The sequence below is a fragment of the Dendropsophus ebraccatus genome, chromosome 13, assembly GCF_027789765.1.
Source record: "Dendropsophus ebraccatus isolate aDenEbr1 chromosome 13, aDenEbr1.pat, whole genome shotgun sequence".
NCBI lineage: Eukaryota > Metazoa > Chordata > Amphibia > Anura > Hylidae > Dendropsophus > Dendropsophus ebraccatus.
The window spans coordinates 22,275,282-22,301,594 of NC_091466.1; the positions used below are offsets into that span (position 1 = coordinate 22,275,282).

Genomic DNA, 26,313 nt, shown 5'->3' on the forward strand with positions numbered 1-26,313 from the left:
ATCACCAGCAACGATCACAGGGTCGAGGACACCAAACCACAATAATGGAAAAAATTAACCACTGACTCCCCAAGAAGGACCGCCCCTCTTGGGAGAGCCAACAATATGGCAGACGACACCAATTGCAACATGATTTAAGGATGAGGGGACCGTATCCCGCACCGAATCCCCTTATTAGCTATTTATTTTCCCCCCAAAGCTGACTCTGCCCTGGCAGTAACCCAAGCCAAGGCCACAGTCACAACTAGGTAAGCGCTCCATGGGACTACTTAAAAAATGGGGAAAATCAAAGGGTAGGAGGGTGAGCAACTCTGCTAACCCACGCGGAAGGGCTGCTTTTCTCACTTTTCCCCTATAATACCCCCCTTTAGCCCTTTCTAAAGACCTTCATCACCCCTGGAGAATTCCTACATCTGCAGTTATGCGGGCCTCCTGCCTAAGCCCCTGGCTCTGTGTTTGTACATGAAGAGCAGTGCTAGTTCTGGCCATTCTATCGCGAGTATTTACCCCCTTGTTACCACTCTGCAAACGCAAATTCTCTGTCTGCTTTCCCTATACTCAGTTGCAGTGTGGATGCAGACTAGCCCCTGTGCTGCTTCCTATCTATATCATAAAAATCAAAGTCTGTCTGTCTGTCTGTCTGTCCTTCTGTCTGTTTGTCCTCTATAGACTTCCAAACGCCTGAACCGTTTGACCCCAAATTTGGCACACAGATACATTGGGTGCCCGGGAAGGTTATTGCGAAGGTCCCGTCCCCGCCAGATGTACAGGAGGGGAGGGGAAGGGGAAAGAGAGGCGCCCCATAGAGATGAATGGGAAAATCTCCTCACTGCAAACACAGGTGATATAATTAGCTGCAGCAGACACGGCAGTTGGAGCCTTAGCAACCAATAGGATTACTGCTTTCATTTTCACAGGGAGCAATGGTTGCTAGGGAAGCTGCCTCACAACATCCACAGTAATAACTGGTAGACCCCCTACTCCATCTATACAGTACATGTATATACAGGACCCCCTCCTCCATCCATACAGTACATGTATATACAGGGCACAACAGGTATACCAAACTGTGACTGGGTAACACTGCTACACCAGACCTGACCAATACCGCCATACTGTGCTGGATAACACTGTCATACCAGACCTGACCAATACCGCCATACTGTATTTTTATAAGTAAACTTCATGGAGATAAAGATACAGACTGCCTTTGCAGTCTGTATCTTATACTTTACCTACTCCTCTGTAGCGGTGCAGTAAGGCCTGGTGCCATCTTGATGACGTCATTTGCGTTCCAGTCATCAAGATGGCGCCCGGCCGCACTACACCGCTCCACAGGATTAGGTAAAGTATAAGATACAGACTGCAAAGGCAGTCTGTATCTTCATGAGTAAACTAATAGGTTACATTAGGACAGACAGTCAGAGAGAAACACAGTCACCGGCACTGCTCTATTGCGGCTTCTGATGTAGGATCCCACAAGTGGATTAGGATAAGGGAGTAGATCACTGGTTGGTGCTCACTACCAAGGGAAATACACAACGATTTCAAACATCCAAGCGGAGAGGAAAGATGAGGGCACTCACCATATAGCGTGATCTTCTTTCTTTATTTCAACTTTATACGTGCATTCAAAGTGCTGAACACATCGGGCTTGACACGGACGCCAGACGCCCACCAGACCAGGTAACAGCTGTTTCACGCGCATGCGCGCTTCTACAGACACCGCCCTTCGCCCAAGTCCGGGGCTTAATAGCCTCTTTCCGTGACGTGTGCGAGTAGGCGTTTACAAACAGTGAATTAAAAACAAAATTGTTAAAATCCAATCATCCAAGCTGTGATTTACAAGAACATATTTAATTCTAGTCTATCATTTAGACCTAGGCTCCCTTCTGCGCCCGTTGCTATAATGAGTCGGGCTTCTTTCTGGAGTAAGACTTTATTTGTGTCTATGCCTGTTCTGCTGTATACCATTTCTAAGCCCACAAATTTGAGGCACTCAGTATTGCCCTGATGTTTTTCTTGTACATGTTTTATGAGTCTTGTCGCCCCTTTGTTTGTTCTGCATGAATAAATATGTTCATAAAAACGGCGGTTTAATTTTCTTATAGTTTTTCCAATGTAGTGTACGCCGCAGCAGCATACTATGGCATACACTACTCCTTTTGTGCCGCAACATATAAAGTCTTTTATAGTGCAGGCTACACCTCCCAGCGTAACTGTCTTGGTGTCTAGACATTGTTCACACCATGTACAATTGCCGCATTTAAACATACCTTTTGGAGCCGCAGCGCGGATCCAGTTTGTCTTTTTCTTTTCTTCAAAACGACTGCGCACAAGGACATCTTTCAGATTCCTGCACCTTTTGAAAGTAATGAGAGGTTTTTCTGAATATATCTCAGAGAGCACGGGATCATTGCCTATCAGATACCAGTTACTACAAATAGTGTTACGTATTAAATCTGCTAAGGGGCTATACTTGAAGGCAAAAGCAAATTTAGTTTTTTGTGTTTTTTGTTGTTGTTTAGCGCTATTTCTTTTAGACAGTAAATGTTTTCTTTCCTTTTTCAGGGCTTTTTCTTGTGCTGCTCTAAGCTCGCTCTCTGGGTATCCCCTCAACAGCAATCTCTGGGTAAGTTCTTCTGCCTTCTGTAAAAAGGACTCATTAGTGCTGTTGATACGTCTTAATCTGAGATATTGACCATAAGGGACTGCGGTCTTAACGTGTTTAGGATGGTAGCTGTTGTAGTGCAACAGCGTGTTGGAGGCCGTAGGTTTTCTATAGCTCGTAGTGATTAATGTGTTATCTTTTATTTGTATTGAGACGTCTAGATATTCTATAGCTTGTTTTTCTAGCTTGCTCGTGAAGGACATGTTATAGTTGTTTTCCTGTAAGTAATTCATAAATTCTTTAAACTCCTCCCTCGTCCCTAACCAGATCATAAAGACGTCGTCGACAAACCGTCTGTAACATCTTATGAATCTGGAAAAAGGATTTTTTACATTAAAAATCATTTCTCTCTCTAGGTCTGCCAAGAACAAATTTGCCAGGGTGCAAGCCACCGGCGTGCCCATCGCTGTACCACCGCATTGGGCATACCAGGTACCGTTAAAAGTGAAAGTATTGTTTTCCAGGATAAAGCTGAGGCTGTCACACACAAAATCTATACAATCAGTGCTTACTTCTGTTTTCATTAAGAGCGAGCGTATTATTTGTACTCCTTGCTCCTGTGTGATCCTAGTGTACAAGCTCTCTACGTCAATTGACGCTAGCCAAGCCCCCTCTTCCCACTGTGTGTCTTCTATAGATGCCAAAAACTCGTTGGTATCTTTAACCAATGTTGGTACCTCGTTTAAAAGGGGTCTTAGTAACCAATCAATATATTGTGAAAGGGACTCAGTTAGCGATCCTACACCGGAGACAATAGGTCTTCCGGGAGGTGCTATTAAGGTTTTGTGGATTTTCGGGACGAGGTACCAGCATGGTTCCTTAGGGTTAGGTGGCAAGAGTTTTTCTGCTTTTGCTTGTGTTAGGACTCCCTTTTCTACATAGGTGCGCAATAAGGTTTGTAATTTTCCCTTAAGTTTATGTGTGGGGTTTTATCTTAATTTTTTGTAGTTACGTGTGTCATTTAGTTGTCGTGCAGCCTCCTCTAAATAATATTTTTTTGTCATAATCACAGCATTACCCCCCTTGTCTGCTTTTTTTTACTATGATTTCATCATTCTCCTTTAGCCATTTGAGGGCTTTTTGCTCGGCTGTAGTAAGATTGGGGGGTGCCTTTGGATATACCAAGGCTCTAACATCCTCCAATACTTTGATTACATTAGGACAGATATACACAGCGATATCGCGCTTTATAGCACAAGATTATTGTGTATTTACAGAGTGGCGGGCAAGGGCTCATGGGAGCTCCTCCTGCCGCTCTGCATGCCAGAAGCTTCCTGTCACGCGCTGGCTCTTTTGAAAAGAGCCGACGAGTGACAGTGAAGGGAAACATGAACAAATAAAAATGCGCCCGAAAAATGTATTAATTCTATTTACAAACCTTAATAAAAAAAGTAATTTAAATAGAATTAAGAAATAAAAAAAATAATTTCTTCCGTGATTGGTTCTCTTTAACCTTTTAAGACCAATCATTTTTGTGCTCTTGTTTTTTTCCTGCTCGTGCTAAAAAGGCCATAGCACTTGCATTTTTTTCACCTAGAGATCCACATGAGCCCAATTTTTTTGCTCCACCAATTGTACTTTGCAATGACAGGCTGAATTTTTGCATAAAGTATGCTGTGAAACCAGAAAAAGTTATATGTAAGGTGAAATTGAAAATAAAACTTCTAAAAAAAAAATCCTCTCCTCTAATAAAAGTTTAAATCACCCTCCTTTTCACATTTTATAAACAAAAATGAATAAATAAAAAAACAAATAAACATATTTGGTTTCGGAGCGTGGATAATCACCCAAACTACCAAATTATCATATTCCTGATCTCGCACAGTAAACGGTGTAAGCGCAAAAAAAAAAATTAAAAATGCTAAATTCTGCATTTTTGGTCACATCAAATCCAGAAAAATTGTAATAAAAAAGTGAACAAAAAGTAACTTATAAGCAAACAAGGTACCAATAAAAAGTACAGGTCATGGTGAAAAAAATGCCACCTCACACAGCCCCATAGACCAAAGGATAAAAGCATTGTAAGGATGGGAATAGCGCAGTTTTAAGGAACATTTACTTTTTTAAAAAAAAATTTTTTTTAAAGCCATCAAATAAAAAAAAAGTTACACAAGTTACATATCATTAATACAAAAATAATTCCAATTTGCAGGGAAATACTAAATAAGTCGCATGTGCAAAACAATATATCCTGCATATCAATCAGTACCAATATTACAAGGAAAACTCAATAAACTGCCAAAATATACCAAAAGAACACTGAATGAGCATAACTTCCTTAGTTCAAAAATATTCCTTTATTAGTAAAAATATAAAGTGAAGATGTCATACATAAAAAATGAGGGAAAAGGTGATGACAGTACAAAAAAACAGGGGATACAAAAACAACTATGGGTCAAAAGACTATTTGTGTAGATGTATTCCATATAGAAAGGGCGCAAATAAGTTAATATTATAAATAACAAAATCCCAATAAGTCTATCATACAAGGTGCATCAATACACATTATAACTCATTCTCTAGACACAAATGGGATCTGTAAACATAACACACATAAATTTGCCACCAGCCCGAAAGAAATTACTGTGAGATGTATTTAAAATGCAGATTAACCAGTCTTACCCATATTGCTGTTCCCCTGGCACACCCCGACGCGCGTTTCGCAGATGACCACTTTATCAAGGGGCATGCCAGGGTAACAGCAATATGGGTAAGACTGGTTAATCTGCATTTTAAATACATCTCACAGTAATTTATTTCGGGCTGGTGGCAAATTTATGTGTGTTATGTTTACAGATCCCATTTGTGTCTAGAGAATGAGTTATAATGTGTATTGATGCACCTTGTATGATAGACTTATTGGGATTTTGTTATTTATAATATTAACTTATTTGCGCCCTTTCTATATGGAATACATCTACACAAATAGTCTTTTGACCCATAGTTGTTTTTGTATCCCCTGGTTTTTTGTACTGTCATCACCTTTTCCCTCATTTTTTATGTATGACATCTTCACTTTATATTTTTACTAATAAAGGAATATTTTTGAACTAAGGAAGTTATGCTCATTCAGTGTTCTTTTGGTATATTTTGGAAGTTACATATCATTGTAATCATACTAATTTGAGGAACATATATAACAAGTCATAATCTTTGAAGAAGGAAGGATGCACCGGGCACTTCACCAAAAATATGCTGTATCTTTATTTCAATGTTGCTTCAATACATGATTAAAAGGCAGGCAGCAGGGAGGACGCCAAGCACCTCAATGCTGAGGGTGCTTGGCGTCCTCCCTGCTGCCTGCCTTTTAATCATGTATTGAAGCAACATTGAAATAAAGATACAGCACATTTTTGGTGAAGTGCCCGGTGCATCCTTCTTCAAAGATTATAGCTGTGCATTACTGCAACTCGCACGAGTGAGCACCACCTAGCTGTGAACCTGATTCACCTGTGATACTCCCATCTTCATTTGTTTGAACTATACCGCATGGAGGTGGTAGTGCCGGTTCTGTTTCTATACTAGACATTGATATATAACAAGTCAGTTATACCCTAGGGTGAACGGCATAAACACAACCTCCCCAGAGTCCCAGAGTGCCCCCCCCCCCACACACAATATTGGGGCTTTTGCCTTTTAAGCACAAGAAGGGAAAAACGAAAGCGCAAAAATGGAAATTGGCTTGGTGCTTAATGGGTTAATAAGACGAGAGAATAACTTAACAGTATAAATAGTGACAATGCACAAGTTTTTTTTTTTTTTTTTTGAAAGATAACAAAGATAATACATTTTTGTAGTAATTTTCGTCTAGAGTAAAGGAGGTTTCACCATCATCACAAAAGAGGATTCTTTACTGTGAGAGCAATGAGGCTATGGAGCTTTCTGCCATTCCTCATATTTAGGGATGGTACGAACCCGAACTCTCGGCAATGATTTCCGCTGTCTGACCGCTCCGTGGAGAGGGTGGATACAGCGGGAAGACCGACTGGAAAACTGGGATACAGCCATAGCCATAGGCTGTATCCCAGTTTTCCAGGCGGCCCTCCCGCTTTATCCACCCACTGCACGGAGCTGCCAGACAGCGGGAATCTGATGCCGAGCGTTCAGGTTCATACGAACCCGAACTTCGGCAGGTTCGGACCATCCTTACTCATAATGACTGATTCATTAAACAAATGTTTCAGTGGCGACTATGCCTTTCCTGAAAAATATATTAATAAAAGTTATGGTTACTTGATTTTTTGAGGTAGATCCATGGAATTTTTTCCTGATTATATTGGTTATACTTGGAGTTGGGACTTCCCTTGGAATCTGACTTATAGGTTTTTATCTTCCTCTGGATCCCCAAAGTCGGATTTCAGATTGAACATGATGGACATCATAGTCTTTCCACATACCAGCACTATGGAGAGTACCAAGACTTCTAAAAGTGAAAGCTTATGAAAGAATAATTCCATTGAATGTGACTGTTACACACATACATTTATCTTTTTTTATTAATCTTTGGGTAAATATAAATAACTTAGATGCATGCAAAATAAATATTACATTATATATTATGGCTGGCTTCTGGAATGAAAATGTTTTCTAACTTTAGAAGTGGGTTTTATTAACAAAATATAGCATTTGGGGAAGAAGATAGAACACAATAACCCTCCAGCGGATGATAAAATAGCAAATATTTCTACAGCCACTACATCTTTGCCTTTTGTACTCATATAAGATGGTATAAAAGTGATCCAAACACTACAAAATATCAACATGCTGAAAGTTATGTTACGTGCTTCATTGAAACTGTCCGGAAGTTTCCGAGCACTGAAAGCGACAGTATAACAAAAAACGGCAAAGAGCCCAATATATGATATTGCTATATAGAAAGCATGTGTAGAGCCGTCATTACATTTCAAAATAAGTTTCTCCTTTACGCTTCTTGTATCATAGTCAGCAAATGGTGGAGCCCATATTGACCAGATTATACAAATGAGAAATTCTCCTAAGGTACAAGCAATAATAAGGCCAAAGGAAAATGTGGAATTCATAAAGAATCTCCAATTATCGTGCGGTTTTGTGGAGTTAAAAGCTGCAATGACGATTAAAGTCTTTCCTAAAAGGGAGGAAATTGCAACACTGAATATTACTAAAAAGACCATTTGTCTAAGATGGCAAGTTATATCTGTTGGACGTCCAATGAATAGCAAAGAACAGAGGAAAGACAGCTTAAGAGATACCAGGAGGATGTAACTCAAGTTACAATTATTGGCCTTCACGATTGGTGCATTCCGGTTATTAAAGAAAACATAAAATACAGCTATAGTGGTCACCATTAAGGTTACTGATAGGCTGGCCATTGTGGCACCAAGATAGTCTTCATAGGAGAGGAAGTCAAGTTGTCGCTTGATGCACTTATCTCTGGTAGGGTTGGAGTAATGATCTGGATGGCATTGTATACACGTATCACTATCTAAGGTATAACAAGAAAACATGGAAAATATTAATGTTAAAATACTAAATATTTAGTATAAGACAGATGTTCAGGGTCCATGCAAAGTGTGTTACGTCAATAAAGTAATAGTGATGAGCGAACTTGCTGAAAGTTCTGGTTTATCCAAACCCGAACTCTCTGTATTTGACCAGTGGCTTGAAAAGGTGGATGCAGCCTGTGGGAGTTCGAAAAAATATGATTACAGACAATGTTTTCCTGGCAGCCCTAAGGGTGGCATTCAACTTCTCAAGGCAGCGGGAGTCAAACGCTGAGCATTTAGGTTGGGATGAGTTCGGATGGTTCGTATATCACAAGAAATGTGCTTTGATGAGTTGTGCCAGCTATGGGGCTATTTACATCTGTAAAGTGAGTATCTATAAGTGAGTATTTAAACTGAACTGATATGCACAATAACATTATTTTAACCACACGGTAAACAAATTTCTACTGTTGTTTTTTTTCTGTTTCCCCTACAAACATTATTTTTGGTGTGTCAAATGAAACAAGAAAAACATTATGGCTCTTAGAAAATTAGCAGCAAAAATTACAAAAAATTTTGTCAGCTCACCCTTGTGTGCAGCAAGACCACATGCCTTCGGTGGAGCAAGGTAAAAGCCGGCCAACTCCTGTCCAGATGCTGTGCATGATGCAAAAATGGTATGGAACCAGCTCCAGCAAGTGTGTTAAAAAAGTAGAATTTTTATTTCAAAAACATGAGTTGAAAATACATGGATATCCAAAAAACTGCCTACATGTTTCAGAGCCCAAACTCCTTAGTTATGGCATGACTTAGGAGCTTGGGCTCTAAAACATGTAGGCGGTTTCTTGGATACTGCAGTTCAGGAAGAAAAGTCGGTAATCCAGCACTAAAAGCAGAGAGATTCTTTTATTTTGCCAATGCCAAATATACAAACAACACCTAAGTGCAGTGACCCCACAGGATGCGTTTCAAGCGCATGCGCGCTCTTGATCACCCAAGTTTCCCTTGTGAGCTACTTTCTTAAATCATCACCACTACAGGTGTAACATGGACAGGTGCACAAGTTAACTCTTAAAACAAACAATACTATTGCTGCGGTAAGATCTTCATTCAAAATGAATTATACACAATATACCTATAGCAAATGACATAAATGAAATAAGAATATAATAAAATAAAACGAATGAAGATACTATAAAGGCAAAGAGAGCTTACATAATTCATCTGTTTAAAGTAATACCATATACATGTATATAATTATGAAAATAAAAATAAATGCAAAACATAATAAATCTGTAAAGATAATGATTATGAATTGAAATGTAAAGCATGATAAGTCTGTATAGGTATATATAAGTACAACAGAGTCCCAAGAGCATAATAAGTTTCATATAATGCACAATATAGCCAGCCAAATGCTGGCAATGTGCTATTTATTTATTTGCATTTAAGCTCATACGGAGGTGTCTAGCCGTCGGAGCGGATGGCTGTGTAGTGAGAGCGCTCCGTCCTCACTAGCCCATAATCAGCGACTGAGACTGCAATTCGGCACCACAGTGACCCGATCGGACCCCAGGACACTCCAGGAGCCAAACAGCATGGCTGGAAGGGGGAAAGGAAGCCACAACCCGCTGAAATTGACAGCGTTCTTCTACCGGGCCGGCTTCCAAGATGGCGCCGGTCCGAGTCGGAAGAAGACCGCAGCTGACACAGCAGGCACGGAGCGGCTGCAGAGAGGTGAGGTCCCGACATTAGGGAACCGCTTCTCCTCTCTAAACACCCTGAGGGAGGAGGACGAGGAGGCTCCCCGCAACACATCCACACATATGGGGGAAACGGAACCTGCTTCACAGGCAACAGAAGCAGGCAGCAGCATTGCCTCATGCTCTCCACCTCCCTCCCCTGCAAACTCTGCAGCTAGCGGCCATGTTTTCAGAGCCACTGACAGAGAGACTGAGTTAACCCCTATTATACCAGGGCATGATGTTGTGATTGACTTTCCTCCTGATGATGCCCCAATCACCATGGCTAATATTAAGCTGATGTTTTCAGCACAGAGGGGATCATTGAAACTGGATATAGGGGAAGCTATCCATCCTTTGTCCACTGCTATACAACAACTGGAGCAGAGGACCGATCACACAGAAGTGAAAATGGGGGAATTTTCAGAAGCTCACAACTCCCTTGTTGACTCACATGATGCCTTAGTGGAAGAAGTAAAATATCTGAAAGACAAAATAGTGGACTTAGAAGATCGTTCAAGGCGAAACAATATTAAAATTAGGGGCATACCTGAATCGGTCCTACCTGATTCAATTGCTCCATTTTGTCCAGAAATTCATAAAGGATGTGTTACCTGATTGCCCTAATCGAGAAATAACTGTGGACAGAGCTCATAGAGTCCCACGTCCCCGTCACCTTCCTTCAGATACACCCAGAGATACGCTTGCCCGTATACATTTCTTTCATGTGAAGGAGGCGCTTATGCAAGCTACCAGAAAGAATACACAGATTCCTGATAAGTACAAAGATATCTCCGTCTTTGCTGACCTCTCGGCAGCAACGCTACAATGGCGACGCACTCTGGTACCAATTACCACTGCCTTGAGGGATGCACAAGTGTCCTACAGATGGGGATACCCCAATAAGCTTCTAATTTCTAAAGACGGAGAGATAGCGATTGTCAGATCACCGGAAGACGGGACTAAACTCCTTACATCCTAGAATATTCCTGTTGCAGAGATACCTCCACCTAAAGACCCGCAGAGGACCCGGTCCGATTGGAACTACCCACCTACTAGCAGACGCGGTCGGGGCCGCGCTCGTTGAGGACAAACCGTGTGAGAACTTTCTATCGAGAATTCACTCAAGTTGATCTGCTCCGGCTTTACACAAACTCTGGCCCACCCAGGCTTCGGGATTTTTGATTTCTTGTTTTTTCACCCGAAGAGTCTTTATTTTTTGTGCCACAGTTGGCACTATGTGTGTACTGTTGCAGTTGTTGGCCCCAGGGCCTCTTGCTATTTTCTTGTTTTACCTGTTTTTCCTGTTCTCTTTTTTCCTACTTGCAGGATCTATGATGTATTTTAAGGAGGGGCAGTCTGTTGGTCACGATGGGAGTCGCCGCTTAAAGTCCACCTTTGAAAGTCGTTTTATGGGCTACTGGTATATGCTGTGTATATGTTTTCCAATATGGTAATTAAAATACTGTCTTATAATGTTAGAGGTTTAAAATCTCCCCAACAACGATCACACTTTTGGGCAGAGGTTAAGCGACAACATTGTGACATAGTATGTGTACAAGAGTCGCATATTGTCCAGTCAGATGCGCACAGAATTAAGCATCCTTCTTTTCCTATTATCTGCCATTCCCACTTCACTATAAAACGTAGGGGCGTCTTTATTGCTTTTAAGAATTCTCTAGCTGTGCAAATACACGCACAATACTCTGATCCAGGGGGCAGGTATATTATTATTGTGTGCACTATTAATAATGTAGACTATACGGTCTGCTCTCTATATGCACCCAATGAGGGCCAACTTCAATTCATTTACAAAGTTAATCGGTTGGTCAATAAGTACAAAAAAGGATATGTCCTTTACTGCGGTGACTTTAACTTAGTCCCGGACTTGCTTAGGGACACTACACATAAGAGCAGCAGATCTCGCCCCTCACTAGACCAATTCCTCTGGGATAATGAACTATATGACACATGGCGGGTACAACATAGCACTGAAGCCGACTATACCTTCTTCTCTAATGCAGCTAATTCGTATTCCAGAATTGATCTGATCGTAGTGGACTTTCCCCTGCTTTTGCTGGTTGATTCCACATCTATAGAGACTAAGACATGGTCGGATCATTGCCCAATTTCTGTTAGCCTTAGGGAATCCTATAATGTCCCCGCTACGTACCTCTGGCGCTGTAACTCTCATCTCTTATCTCATTCAGAGCACAGGGAAGTTATCAGAACAACCATAACCCAATACTTCGAAGAAAATGACACAGAAGATATTAATATTAACACATTGTGGAATGCCCATAAGGCAGTTATTAGAGGGATATGTATGAAAGTAGGATATCAAGTGAAAAAAGCTATAATTAAGGACATCCAAGACTTACTGTCTAAAATTCGACGATTAGAAACCAAACATAAATCCAGTGGCGTAGCTATAGGGGTCGCCGGGGTCGCCATGGGACCGGGCCCCTACGCTAGGGGGGCCCGCACGGCCCCCCTTGCCACTTGTTTTTGAGCATCCAGAGAAGCTGCGGCCGCGCAGCTTCTCAGGATGCACAGATCGCTTTGATGTTCCGCCCGCACAGTGAGCGGGCGGAACATCAAAGCGATCAGAATACAGGAGAAGGACCTGTCAGCGTCCTCCTCATGTATTCTCTCCCATAGGCTGCCGGCACTTCATACCAGCAGCCTATGGGAGGCCGGGCCGTGACCTCTCCGGCAGGCGTGAGGATGTGACGTCATCACGTCTGCCGGAAGTCCCGTCCCTGCGGCTCGCAAGATGGAGCCCGAAGAGGAGGAGGAGAGCTGCTGCCTGCAGCCACACAGCGCCGATTAGGTGAGTAGGATGTTTGTTTTTTTAGGGGCACCTCTGGGGGCATTATTAGTATATGGGGGCACCTCTGAGGGCATTATTAGTGTATGGGGGCACCTCTGGGGGCATTATTAGTTCTTGGGGGCATTATTATTGTATGGGGGCACCTCTGGGGGCATCATTATTGTATGGGGGCACCTCTGGGGGCACTATTAGCTCATGTGGGCACCTCTGGGGGCATCACTATTGTATGGGGGCACCTCTGGGGGCATTATTAGTATATGGGGGCACCTCTGGGGGCATTATTAGTTCATGGGGGCAACTCTGTGGGCGTTATTAGTTCATGGGGGCACCTCTGGGGGCATTATTAGCTCATGGGGGCACCTCTGGGGGCATTATTAGTTGATGGGGGCAACTCTGGGGGCATTATTAGCTCATGGGGGCATTATTAGTATATGGGGGCACCTCTGGGGGCATTATTAGTTCATGGGGGCACCTCTGGGGGCACTATTAGCTCATGGGGGCACCTCTGGGGGCATTATTAGTTCATGGGGGCACCTCTGGGGGTACTATTAGTTCATGGGGGCACCTCTGGGGGCGTTGTTAGTTCATAGGGGGCAACTCTGGGGGCATTATTAGTTCATGGGGGCACCTCTGGGGGCATTATTAGTTCATGGGGGCACCTCTGGGGGCATTATTAGTTCATGGGGGCACCTCTGGGGGCATTTTTTAGCTCATGGGGGCCACCTCTGGGGGCATTATTAGCTCATGGGGGCACCTCTGGGGGCATTATTAGTTGATGGGGGCACCTCTGGGGGCATTATTAGTTCTTGGGGGCACCTCTGGGGGCACTATTAGCTCATGTGGGCACCTCTGGGGCATTATTAGTATATGGGGGCACCTCTGGGGGCATTATTATTGTATGGGGGCACCTCTGGGGGCATTATTAGTATATGGGGGCACCTCTGGGGGCATTATTAGTTCATGGGGGCAACTCTGTGGGCGTTATTAGTTCATGGGGGCCACCTCTGGGGGCATTATTAGTTCATGGGGGCACCTCTGGGGGCGTTGTTAGTTCATAGGGGGCAACTCTGGGGGCATTATTAGTTCATGGGGGCACCTCTGGAGGCATTATTAGTTCATGGGGGCACCTCTGGGGGCATTATTAGTTCATGGGGGCACCTCTGGGGGCATTTTTTAGCTCATAGGGGCCACCTCTGGGGGCATTATTAGCTCATGGGGGCACCTCTGGGGGCATTATTAGTTGATGGGGGCACCTCTGGGGGCATTATTAGTTCTTGGAGGCACCTCTGGGGGCACTATTAGCTCATGTGGGCACCTCTGGGGCATTATTAGTATATGGGGGCACCTCTGGGGGCATTATTATTGTATGGGGGCACCTCTGGGGGCATTATTAGTATATGGGGGCACCTCTGGGGGCATTATTAGTTCATGGGGGCAACTCTGTGGGCGTTATTAGTTCATGGGGGCCACCTCTGGGGGCATTATTAGCTCATGGGGGCACCTCTGGGGGCATTATTAGTTGATGGGGGCAACTCTGGGGGCATTATTAGCTCATGGGGGCATTATTAGTATATGGGGGCACCTCTGGGGGCATTATTAGTTCATGGGGGCACCTCTGGGGGCACTATTAGCTCATGGGGGCACCTCTGGGGGCATTATTAGTTCATGGGGGCACCTCTGGGGGTACTATTAGTTCATGGGGGCACCTCTGGGGGCGTTGTTAGTTCATAGGGGGCAACTCTGGGGGCATTATTAGTTCATGGGGGCACCTCTGGAGGCATTATTAGTTCATGGGGGCACCTCTGGGGGCATTATTAGTTCATGGGGGCACCTCTGGGGGCATTTTTTAGCTCATGGGGGCCACCTCTGGGGGCATTATTAGCTCATGGGGGCACCTCTGGGGGCATTATTAGCTCATGGGGGCACCTCTGGGGGCATTATTAGTTGATGGGGGCACCTCTGGGGGCATTATTAGTTCTTGGGGGCACCTCTGGGGGCACTATTAGCTCATGTGGGCACCTCTGGGGCATTATTAGTATATGGGGGCACCTCTGGGGGCATTATTATTGTATGGGGGCACCTCTGGGGGCATTATTAGTTCATGGGGGCAACTCTGTGGGCGTTATTAGTTCATGGGGGCCACCTCTGGGGGCATTATTAGCTCATAAGGGCACCTCTGGGGGCATTATTAGCTCATGGGGGCACCTCTGGGGGCATTATTAGTTGATGGGGGCAACTCTGGGGGCATTATTAGCTCATGGGGGCACCTCTGGGGGCATTATTAGTATATGGGGGCACCTCTGGGGGCATTATTAGTTCATGGGGGCACCTCTGGGGGCACTATTAGCTCATGGGGGCATTATTAGTCCATGGGGGCACCTCTGGGGGAATTATTAGCTCATGAGGGCACCTCTGGGGCCATTATTTGTTCATGGGGGCACCTCTGGGGCCATTATTTGTTCATGGGGGCACCTCTGGGGGAATTATTAGCTCATGAGGGCACCTCTGGGGCCATTATTTGTTCATGGGGGCACCTCTGGGGGCATAATTAGCTCATGAGGGCACCTCTGGGGGCATTATTATTGTATGGGGGCACCTCTGGGGGCATTATTAGCTCATGGGGGCACAGCAGGGAATCCTACATACAGGGGGCATCCCACATTCCTACTCACTTTACTGCACATTACACCAAACAGTGCAGTTACTATGGGAGCCGACAGGAGGGAGGAAGGGAAGGAAGTTGCTAGAAATGTGCGGAGCCTAAATTGTTTGTCTCGCAGTTCTAAGGGGATGAAACGTATCTGGAAGGAATCATCATGGAGGTCTGGGCCGGATGAAGAGGAAAAGGGAAAGTGACGCCTCAGATCAAAGAAGACGTCACCGGTGAGTCACTGTATGACGGTTTTCTTATTTTGTAGAACATCATTTAGTAGGGGCGCCCCGAGGTGGAAAAGGTTGGGAAGTACTGCGCTAATCTGTCCCGCTGCGCCCGCTGGCACATGCTGTCATCTGATTGGGCCTCTTACCTAATCAGATGACAGCAAGTACCAGCGCCCCCTCCTCCAGACATCTGCCTTGGCGGCCCAAGCTATGTCCTATGGCCGTATCTTTACCGCGTTGAGCTCCAGCTTGTGCTGCATCTACATTATCTGTACTCAGAGATATCACTGTGTTATCTGTGGTGTTACATAGGACTGCAGGGGACATCTACTACATTATCTGTACTCAGAGATATCACTGCGTTATCTGTGGTGTTACATAGGACTGCAGATGACTACTACATTATCTGTACTCAGAGGGATATCACTGTTATTTGTGGTGTTACATAGGACTGCAGGTGATATCAGGTGACTTCTCCAGGTTGCAGAAGTTCAAACTTCATCATGCCCTGCTGACAGTTTATAATGGGAGTTGTAGTTTTGCAGCATGTGGCACTTCAGGTTGCAGCACTACAACCACCATCGTTTCCAACTGGCAGTTCATGATGAGAGTTGTAGTTTTTCAGCTGTAGAGTCAAAGATTGGAATACAATGATTAGACAATGACACAGTACAGTCCATTAATTATAGGGGGCATTAGTGCAGTACATGAGGTGGAGGCAGTGACAGTGCATTAGAACATGGTGGCACATTAGAGTAATTGGATATAACGTTAGATAGGACTTTCCCTGATCGGGGGGAGATGGGGGGCCCCAAGCTAAAATTTTGCACCAGGGCCCATCAGCCTTTAGCTACGCCCCTGCATAAATCCACTAATTCCCCTATCCTCCTTCAGGAAATAAAATCCCTTAGGAACGATCTCCGTCTACTCATGCTACATGAGTATGAACGGAAACTGAGCAAAACTAAATCCCTTTTCTATGCTGAAGGAGATAAAGCTGGTAAACTTCTCGCTGCCAAGCCCAACACGCATACCCTACATCATAGATGAGCATACCAATGGCAAACTCTTAGATCCCCGTGATATCGTTAATGCCTTCCAACAATTCTATTTTAAACTTTATAACTTAAAAGATGACACTTTAATGCATCAGCCAACCAAAACCGACATAGATTGCTTCCTTAATAAACTGAATCTTCCCTCCCTGATAAATGACCACCTAGATATTCTTAATGCTCCTTTTACCATCCAGGAGATAGAAACCCAAATTAAATCCCTGCCCTTAGGAAAATCTCCAGGCCCAGATGGATTATCCAATCATTATTATAAAGTATTTTCCGACATTTTAAATCCATACCTATTGAGATTGTTTGGTGAGGCCCAGGCAACTGGATCCTTCCCCGAAGAAAACCAATTAGCCCTAATCGTCACCCTTCCTAAACCTGGCAAGCCCCCAGACAAACCGGCCAACTTCAGGCCGATCTCTCTACTAAATTCCGACATTAAATTGTACGCGAAGATATTGGCTTCAAGACTGGCTGAAATACTTCCCTCTATAATTAGCCCTGACCAAACCGGCTTTATGAAAGGGCGTCAGGCCTTTAAAAACACGCGTCGGGTTCTCAATATATTCCACCATATTAACAATGTCAAGGTTCCGGCTGTGGCGGTTTCGCTGGACGCCGAGAAGGCGTTCGACCGAATTTCCTGGTCGTACGCCTTCTCGGCTCTTAGTAAATTCGGCTTCTGTGGCTCAATTCTCAACAGTATTAACCCCTTAAGGACAGAGCCTGAAATGGCCTTAATGACAGAGACAAATTTTATGAATATGACCAGTGTCACTTTATTCATTAATAACTTCGGGATGCTTTAACCTATCCGGCTGATTCTGAGATTGTTTTCTCGTGACATATTGTACTTTACATTTCTGGTAAATTGGAGTCGATACTCATAACGAATCTTTATGAAAAAACCCCAAATAATGTGAAAAAAATGTGAAAAAATGCATTTTTCCAACTTTGAAACTTTTTTGCGTATACAGAAAGTGGTTATACCACATAAATTATATATTAAATAGCATTAGCAACATGTCTAATTTATGTTGGCGGCATTTATTAAACGATCTTTCATTTTTTTTAGACAATAGGAAGCTGAAAACATTAGCAGCAAATTTCCAAATTTTCAGTAAAATTTCAAAATCAGATATTTTTAGGGACCTGTTCAGGTGGGGGCTCGGTTCACACGTTGTAAGAGTGCGGCTGTATGTGCGGCTGTAATTGTGCGGTGGTATTTTTGATGGTTCGTGTGTATGCTGGGAAGTATAGGATATGCGGCTGCACAGTGCACACTATCTCTGAATCTACGGCCCTATCGTAAACGGACACGTAAAAAATGAACAAGACCATTGTTTGCGGCTGGACATGCGGCCGTGGATTGACAGGCGGTCCGTACGGAGTACTTCAAAAATAGCCGGCAATGATGCCGAATGCCGATGCCTCTAATAGTTAATATATTAAATTAATCAAAGACATTTTATTTGTAATCAAGACACTTTCGTTGATCAATAATTTATTTCTAACGAATCCATCATTGTGCAATTAAATATACTGTTAAAAAAAATAGATATATAAATAAATGTATATTTATCTATATATTTATTTTTTGACAGTATATTGAATTGCACAATGATGGATTCGTTAGAAATAAATTATTGACCAACGAAACTGAATTTATTTCCAAGAAAATGTGTTTTATTCATTAAATATTAATTAGTACAGGAAGCTCTATAAGCCGTTAATTCATATTCCCGGCAATAGAGCATTCTGTACTAATCATCACTTTACTTTAATGAAAACATCAAATGTTTCTTCTAATTATGTTATGACAATAACATTATTAGAAGAAACATTTAGAATTATATGTGCGCTCAGCTGATTGGCTGTTCGGCTCAGCGCACATATAATGAGCCGGTCCGCAGTACAGTGACTTCATTGTGCTGCGGACCAGCGAAGAGGACACATCGGGGTGAGTATAGAGCTCTCCCCACCCCCTCCCCGGCACTGCACCCCTCCCAGCAAGGAAGGGGGGGTCAGTTAACCCCTTCCTTGCTGGGATGGGTGCAGTCTGACATCAGTCTGGCCCCCCGGGGGGTTAAGGGGGATGCAATACATCCTCCCTTAACCCCTTGGGGGCCAGACTGTAAGCAGCGATCTGTAAAGATGCTGCATACTGTAAGGAGCACAACACCGCTCACAATGATGGGTGTTGTGCTCCTGTTTGTGTTTTTTTTGTGTGTTTCTCCCTTTTTGGTTTTCAGATATCGGTATCCTGGGGATTACGTCGGATTCCATGGACTACGTCGATGACCAGCGGTTGTTCTTTGAATTTTTTAAATAAAATGGTCAATGAGGGGTGTGGGGGTGTTTTTATTTGAATAAAAAAAAATTAAACTTGTGTCTTGTCTTTATTTCTTTACTTTTTAGACTTAGTAGTGGAAGCCGTCTAATAGACGGAATCCATTACTAAGTTGGGGCCTAGTGTTAGCCGGTATAAAATGGCTAACACTAACCCCCCTATTATTACCCCAGTACCCAATGCCACCAGGGGTACTGGAAAGAGCCGGGTGCCAGTGGTCCCGGAGCGTCAAAATTGGCGCTCCTGGACCGGGCGGCAGCAGGCTGGTAAGATTTAGGCTGGGGAGGGCCTAAAACAATGGCTCTTCCCACCCTGGTGTTACCAGGCTGCTGTCGTTTGTTTTTTAACCCGGCTGGTTATAAAAAATATAACCCTATGCGGGTTTTTTTTTTTTAAATAAATAAATAAATAATAAAAAAAAAAAACGCATAGGGTCCCCCCTATTTTTATAACCAGCCGGGTTAAAAACCAAACGACAGCAGCCTGGTAACACCAGGGTGGGAAGAGCCATTGGTTTAGGCCCTCCCCAGCCTAAATCTTACCAGCCTGCTGCCGCCCGGTCCAGGAGCGCCAATTTTGACGCTCCGGGACCACTGGCACCCGGCTCTTCCCAGTACCCCTGGTGGCATTGGGTACTGGGGTAATAATGGGGGGTTAGTGTTAGCCATTTTATACCGGCTAACACTAGGCCCCAACTTAGTTATGGATTCCGTCTATTAGAAGGCTTCCACTACTAAGTCTAAAAAGTAAAGAAATAAAGACAAGACACAAGTTTAAAAAATTTTTTATTCAAATAAAAACACCCCCACACCCCTCATTGACCATTTTATATAAAAAATTCAAAGAACAACCGCTGGTCATCGACGTAGTCCATGGAATCCGACGTAATCCCCAGGATACCGATATCTGAAAAACAAAAAGGGAGAAACACACAAAAAAAACACAAACAGGAGCACAAAACCCATCATTGTGAGCGGTGTTGTGCTCCTTACAGTATGCAGCATCTTTACAGATCGCTGCTTACAGTCTGACCCCCAAGGGGTTAAGGGAGGATGTATTGCATCCCCCTTAACCCCCGGGGGGCCAGACTGATGTCAGACTGCACCCATCCCAGCAAGGAAGGGGTTAACTGACCCCCCTTCCTTGCTGGGAGGGGTGCAGTGCTGGGGAGGGGGTGTGGAGAGCTCTATACTCACCCCGATGTGTCCTCTTCGCTGGTCCGCAGCACAATGAAGTCACTGTACTGCGGACCGGCTTATTATATGTGCGCTCAGCCGAACAGCCAATCAGCTGAGCGCACATATAATTCTAAATGTTTCTTCTAATAATGCTATTGTGATAACATAATTAGAAGAAACATTTGATGTTTTGAGTAAAGTAAAGTGATGACTAGTACAGAAAGCTCTATTGCCGGGAATATGAATTACCGGCTTATAGAGCTTCCTGTACTAATTAATATTTAATTAAGAAAACACATTTTTGTTTAAATAAATACAGTTTCTTTGTTCAATAATTTAATTCTAACGAATCCATCATTGTGCAATTCAATATACTGTCAAAAAATAAATATATATATAAATATACATTTATTTATATATATATTTATTTTAACAGTATATTTAATTGCAAAATGATGGAATCGTTTACATTTAATTATTGAACAATAAAAGGGACTTTATTAGACAGAAAATGTGTTTTATTAATTCAATATATTAACCATGAGAGACATCAGCTATAGTGCAGAGGATCGCAAACCCCGGTAATAGTGATTCATGTAAACTGTGTTCCCTGCTTTCCCAGATGCATCCAGAGGTGTTTGCATCACTTTCTTAACATTTTATTTGTTATTTTTAGTTGAACCAGATTTCAAAGTAACTGACCGTATGTTTTGAGCCGCATGTCTATTTTTTCCCACGGCCGGAGTTTCACCCGCACATTTACAGCCGCATAAAAAATACAGCCGCACAGTTACAGCGTGTGAACCCAGCCTCAAAGTGTATTTGAGGGGCCTGTATGTTAGAAAGCCCCACAAAGCACCCCATTTCAGAAACTGCACCCCCCACACTCTGCAAAAGCATATCCAGAAAGTGTTTTAACCCTTTAGGGGAGTCACAGAAATAAAAGCTAAGTGTGTAAGAAATGTGAAAATTTTAATTTTCTGTGCAGAGATTTTATTGTAATCCAATATTTTTCATAATTATAAACCTATTACCAGAGAAATGCACCCCAATAATTATTGCCCCGTTTCTGCAGTTTATAGAAATACCCCATATGTGGCCCTATTGCGCTATTTGACGCAACCACAAGCCTCAGATATAAGGGAGCGCCTAGTGAATTTCAATGGCTCCGTTATATTTGGTCATTTCTGACTGTACCACTTCAGGTTGGCAGAGGCTCTGGGGTGCCAAAACCAAAAAAAACACCCCTAAAGGGACACCATTTAGAAAACTACACCCCTCAAGGAATGTAACAAGGGGTGCGGTGAGCATTTGGACCCCACAGGTGCTTCACAGATTTTCCGAACAATATGGCGTGAAAAAAGAAAAATTTATTTTTTACACTAAAATGTTCTAGCCTTCAATTTTTCATTTTCTTAAAGGGATAAGAGGAAAAAAAAGACACAAAATGTGTAGCGCAGTTTCTCCTGAGTACGGAAATACCCTACATGTGGACATAAAGTGCCAAGCGGGCGCAGGACGAGCCTCCAAAGGGAAGGAGCGCCAATTGGCTTTTGGAAGCTGAATTTTACTGGAATGGATTTCAAGGGCCATGTCACATTTACAGAGCCCTCGTGCTGCCAAGACACTGGAAACACCCACAAGTGACCCCATTATGGAAACTACACCCCTCAAGGAATCTACTAAGGGGGGCAGTGATCATATGGACCCCACTGGTGACGGGCACAAATGTGGAACAATGTGACGTAAAAGTAAAAAATTTCATTTTTTCACTTTCATGGCACAAATGTGCCTGTCATCAAGGGGTCCATATCCTCGGTGCACCCCTTGTTAGATTCCCTGAGGGGTGCAGTTTCCAGAATGGGGTCAATTGTGGGGGGTTTCCAGTGTTTTGGCAGCACGAGGGCTCTGTAAATGCGACATGGCGTTCATCATCCATTCTAGCCAAATCCAACCTCCAAAATCCAAATGGCGCTCCTTCCCTTCGGAGGCTTGCCCTGTGCCCACATGGCGCTTTATGTCCACATGTGGGGTATTTTCGGACTCGGGGGAAATTGCTCTACACATTTTGTTTTTTTCCCCTCTTTTAACCCCTTGAGAAAATGATAAATTCAAGGCTAAACCAACATTATAGTGTAAAAAATGTAATATTTCATTTTCACGCCACATTGTTCCACATTTGTGCCTGTCACCAGTGGGGTCCATATGCTCACTAAACCCCTTGTTACATTCCTTGAGGGGTGTAGTTTCCATAATGGGGTCACTTGTGGGGGGTTTCAATTGTCTTGGCAACACAGAGGCCTTTTGAATGCAACATGGCCCCTCGAAATCCATTCCATCCAAATCCAGCCTTCAAAAACCAAATGGCGCTCCTTCCCTTCGGAGGCTAACCCTGCACCCGCATGGCGCTTTATGTCCACATGTCGGGTATTTCCGTACTCAGGGGAAATTGCGCTACACATATAGTGTTTTTTTTTTTTTTTTTAGCCCCTTGTGAAAATGAAAAAATCAAGACAAGATTAATGATTTAGAGTAAAAATTTTACAAAAATTACACTAAATGTTGGTCTAGCCTTGATTTTTTCCATTTCCACAAGGGGTTAAAAAAGAAAATGAACACAAAACGTGTAGGGTAGTTTCCCCTGATTACGAAAATACCCCACATGTGGGCATAATGTGCCATATGGGCACAGGGCACGCCACCAAAGGGACAGAGCACCATTTAGAGGCTGGAATGCAGGATGGAGGCCATGTCGCAATTACAAAGCTCCTGTTCTGCCAAGACAGTAGAGACCCCTGACAAGTGACCCCATTCTGGAAACTACACCCCATAAGGAATCTAACAAGGGGTGCAGTGAGGATATGGACCCCACTGTTGACAGGCACTTACGTAGAACATGTGCCGAGAAAATAAAAAATACAATTTTTTTCATTTTCACGTCCCAAATGTGGCCGTCACCAGGTGGCCATATCCCCGCTGCCCCCCTTGTTAGATTCCTTATCGGGTGTAGTTTCCAGAATGAGGTCACTTGTGGGGGGTTTCTACTGTACTGGCAGCACAGAGGCCTTGTAATTGCATCATGGCATCCTCTAATGGGAATGGCGGCCATACCTACTTAGCTGGGGAAAAGGGACAATTCTAATTTATTTGGGGGTATTAGGCCAATTATTGGTTTATAAGGTTGAAAATGACAGGTGTCCATCAAATTCAACCTGTGTTGATCCAGAGGAAGGCAAAAACCCCTCGTGAGGCAGACGACAGTAGCCTCATCACAGGGGAAAAATTCCTTCCCGACTCCATAATGGCGATCAGAATAATTCCTGGATAAACGTGACCCCTGAAATAGGAATAAGGGACAGAATTTAGATAATGTAGAACTCCGATGACGTGTGGTGCGCCTTGAAGCGATCCAGTATGCAGAGGCCGGGGGGATCAGGACAGGTGTCACACTGGAAAATGGTGTCCTTCCTGATCCCCCTGTTACGCCACACTCTGCACTTCTTCTGGGGTCTCCCTTTCTCCAGTGTGGGGGACGTCACCTGGAAAATGTTGTCCTGGTGCGATACGGGGTCCTTCATATCCTGAAGCGCTGGGCCCGCTCCATGGCTGTTAAATATTAGGGCTCTGTTACTGCTTCTGATATTTTCGTATCGTGCCGCAAGCTACAGGGCAGCGAGGGAGCAGAAGAGGGGGTGCTGGTATAAAAGTTATCCCCGTACAGGTGGTAACCTTTATCCAGCAGTGGGAAGATCAGTTCCCGGACGATCTTCCCACATGTTCCGAGGATGGGGGGGAGGGGGCATCTGGGGGCTGGATTCGGGTGTCCCTTCCTACATACACTCTAAGGGTATGTGCACACTGCGGAATCGCGACAGATAACCCTTTGTGAATTCCGCAGTTGGCAACCGCCGGCTGACTGATGCAGGCACACGTCTCCATACGTGTTATAGACTCCATTCTATGCACGGGCGGATTCCGCTCTCCGTCCAACGTATTCATTCTTTGGATGGACGACGGAATCCGCCTGTGCATAGAATGGAGTCTATGACACGAATAGAGACATGCGCCCGCATCAGTCCGCCGGCGGGTGCCAGCTGCGGAATGCACAAAGGGTTATCCTTCGCCATTCCGCAGTGTGCACGTACCCTAAATCTGTAAGAGTACCCAGAGGTACGCTCACAGAGTTTGTAGAATTTCACGCCATACCGTCATCTCTTATTGGGACGGTACTGGCGGAAAAGACGTGTCTGGGGGGCAGCATACGCTACGCTACCCCCCAGACATGTCACTGGATGATGAGGATGATGAGGATGAATGGAGGAAAGAAGGATCCCCCCATTCATCCTCACTGGCTGTTTCGGTGTTGGAGGCAATAATAACGTATCCCTCTGACGCCGAAACCACCCTGGGGGCCATCTTTATACGGGGATTGGTATATGGGGTATGTAGTGGTGTAGTGTCAAACTTTATTCAATGTAGTGTGGTGTAATGTAGTGTTTTTTACGTGTTTTTTTACAGTAAGTATAAAAAAAAACCTACGCCAACAAAGGCGTTGCTGATAAATGCCGCACTTATGTGCGGCACTTATCAGCAGACCGTGGCAGTAGAATATAGAAAAAAAACACCCTACGCCAAAAAGGAGGAGTTGCTGATTAGCAGCGCACTTTCGTGCGATGCTGATCAACACTCAGCGGCGATAGGGTGCGGAAAATAGAAAAAAAAAAATTTGGAAAAAAAAAAAAATTTTTCTACATTCTAAACATCCCTGTAGCTGCTGATAAGTGTATTACACATATCAGCCGCTAGAGGGCAGCAGAACGCAAAATCCGGAAAATCACGAGGCTGGAGCCGAAAATAGCCGAAAGAAGCCGATGGGGACCGCCGGAAAGACCCGAAGACGCGCCGAAAAGACGGAGGACGCCGCGAGACCGGAAGACGCCGATCAGGACCCCGGTACAGGTGAGTAATGTACAAATACCTGCTCTGGACCCCTCAGCTACCTAGCTGAGGGGTCCAGGGCAGGTATTTATTATTTTGCTGGACTCTGATCGCCGTGCCACCGGCCCGATCGCCGATCGCCGGTGGCACAGTGACCACCATTACTTTTTACAGTAATGGCGGTCGGTGCCGTCCTCGGACAGCACCGACCGCCATTTTTTTCCGGGTCATCGGGTCACCGATGACCCGGAAAGGTTCCGATCACTGCTATTGGCTGATCTGAATTGATCAGCCAATAGCGGCGATCGTAAGCACGGGGGGTGTTAACCACCCCCTGTGCCGAGAAGCTATGATGGCCTGCTATGATTTATAGCAGGCCATCTTCCCCGATCGCTGTGTGCGAACACGCAGCGATCGGGGAAACATCGGGCGTAAATTTACGCCCTGATGCGCTAAGTACCAGGGCGCGAGGGCGTAAATTTACGCCCGATGTCGTTAAGGGGTTAAGGCCCTTTATTCAGCCCCGTCCGCAAAAGTATATAATAATGGGATGCTTTCTGAACCATTAACTATATCCAATGGAACTAGGCAGGGGTGTCCCCTATCCCCCCTAGTATTTGTAATTTCCATTGAACCCCTAGCACAAGCGTTTAGAGCAGCAGCGGAAGTACAAGGTATTAACATAGGTGATGACATCCATAAAGTTTCACTCTATGCAGACGACGTTATCCTTACCCTAAGCAATCCTAAACGTTCTCTTCCTAATGCCCTTGCCATACTGGACATGTTTGCAAAAGTTTCCTATTATAAATTGAATCAATCTAAATCCGAAGCCCTACCTTTCCACCTCCCAGTCTCATTAGTGACTAAATTGAAAAATGACTATCCCTTGGACTGGCAGCAAAGTTCCATTAAGTATCTAGGAGCTCATATGACTGCCAATTTGGCCTTATTGTATCACACCAACTACCTTCCCCTTCTAAACAATCTGCAGCTGGAAGCAGACAGAATGACCACTTTAGAGATATCTTGGATTGGGAGAGTGGCCTCTTTTAAAATGCTACTCCTTCCCCGTTTAATGTACCTATTCAGAGTTCTCCCCATCTGTATACCAGGGGGATTCTTTCAAAAAGTTTGCTCCATGATCTTGCGGTTTGTGTGGAATGGGAGGAAGCCACGTGTTGCATACCACATA

General features: G+C 44.1%; 1 protein-coding gene across 1 annotated transcript in view; it reads right to left on the minus strand.

Moving 5' to 3' along the window:
* Nucleotides 1–6,987: 6,987 nt before the first annotated feature.
* Nucleotides 6,988–26,313, minus strand: part of LOC138770487 (vomeronasal type-2 receptor 26-like) — a 47,451-nt gene continuing 28,125 nt past the window's right edge. The window contains exons 12-13 of the mRNA XM_069949592.1: nucleotides 7,264–8,132; nucleotides 6,988–7,107 (exon numbers count right to left, since the gene is read on the minus strand). Coding sequence (XP_069805693.1) covers nucleotides 6,988–7,107; nucleotides 7,264–8,132 — 989 coding nt within the window. The remainder of the gene's footprint in view (nucleotides 7,108–7,263; nucleotides 8,133–26,313) is intronic.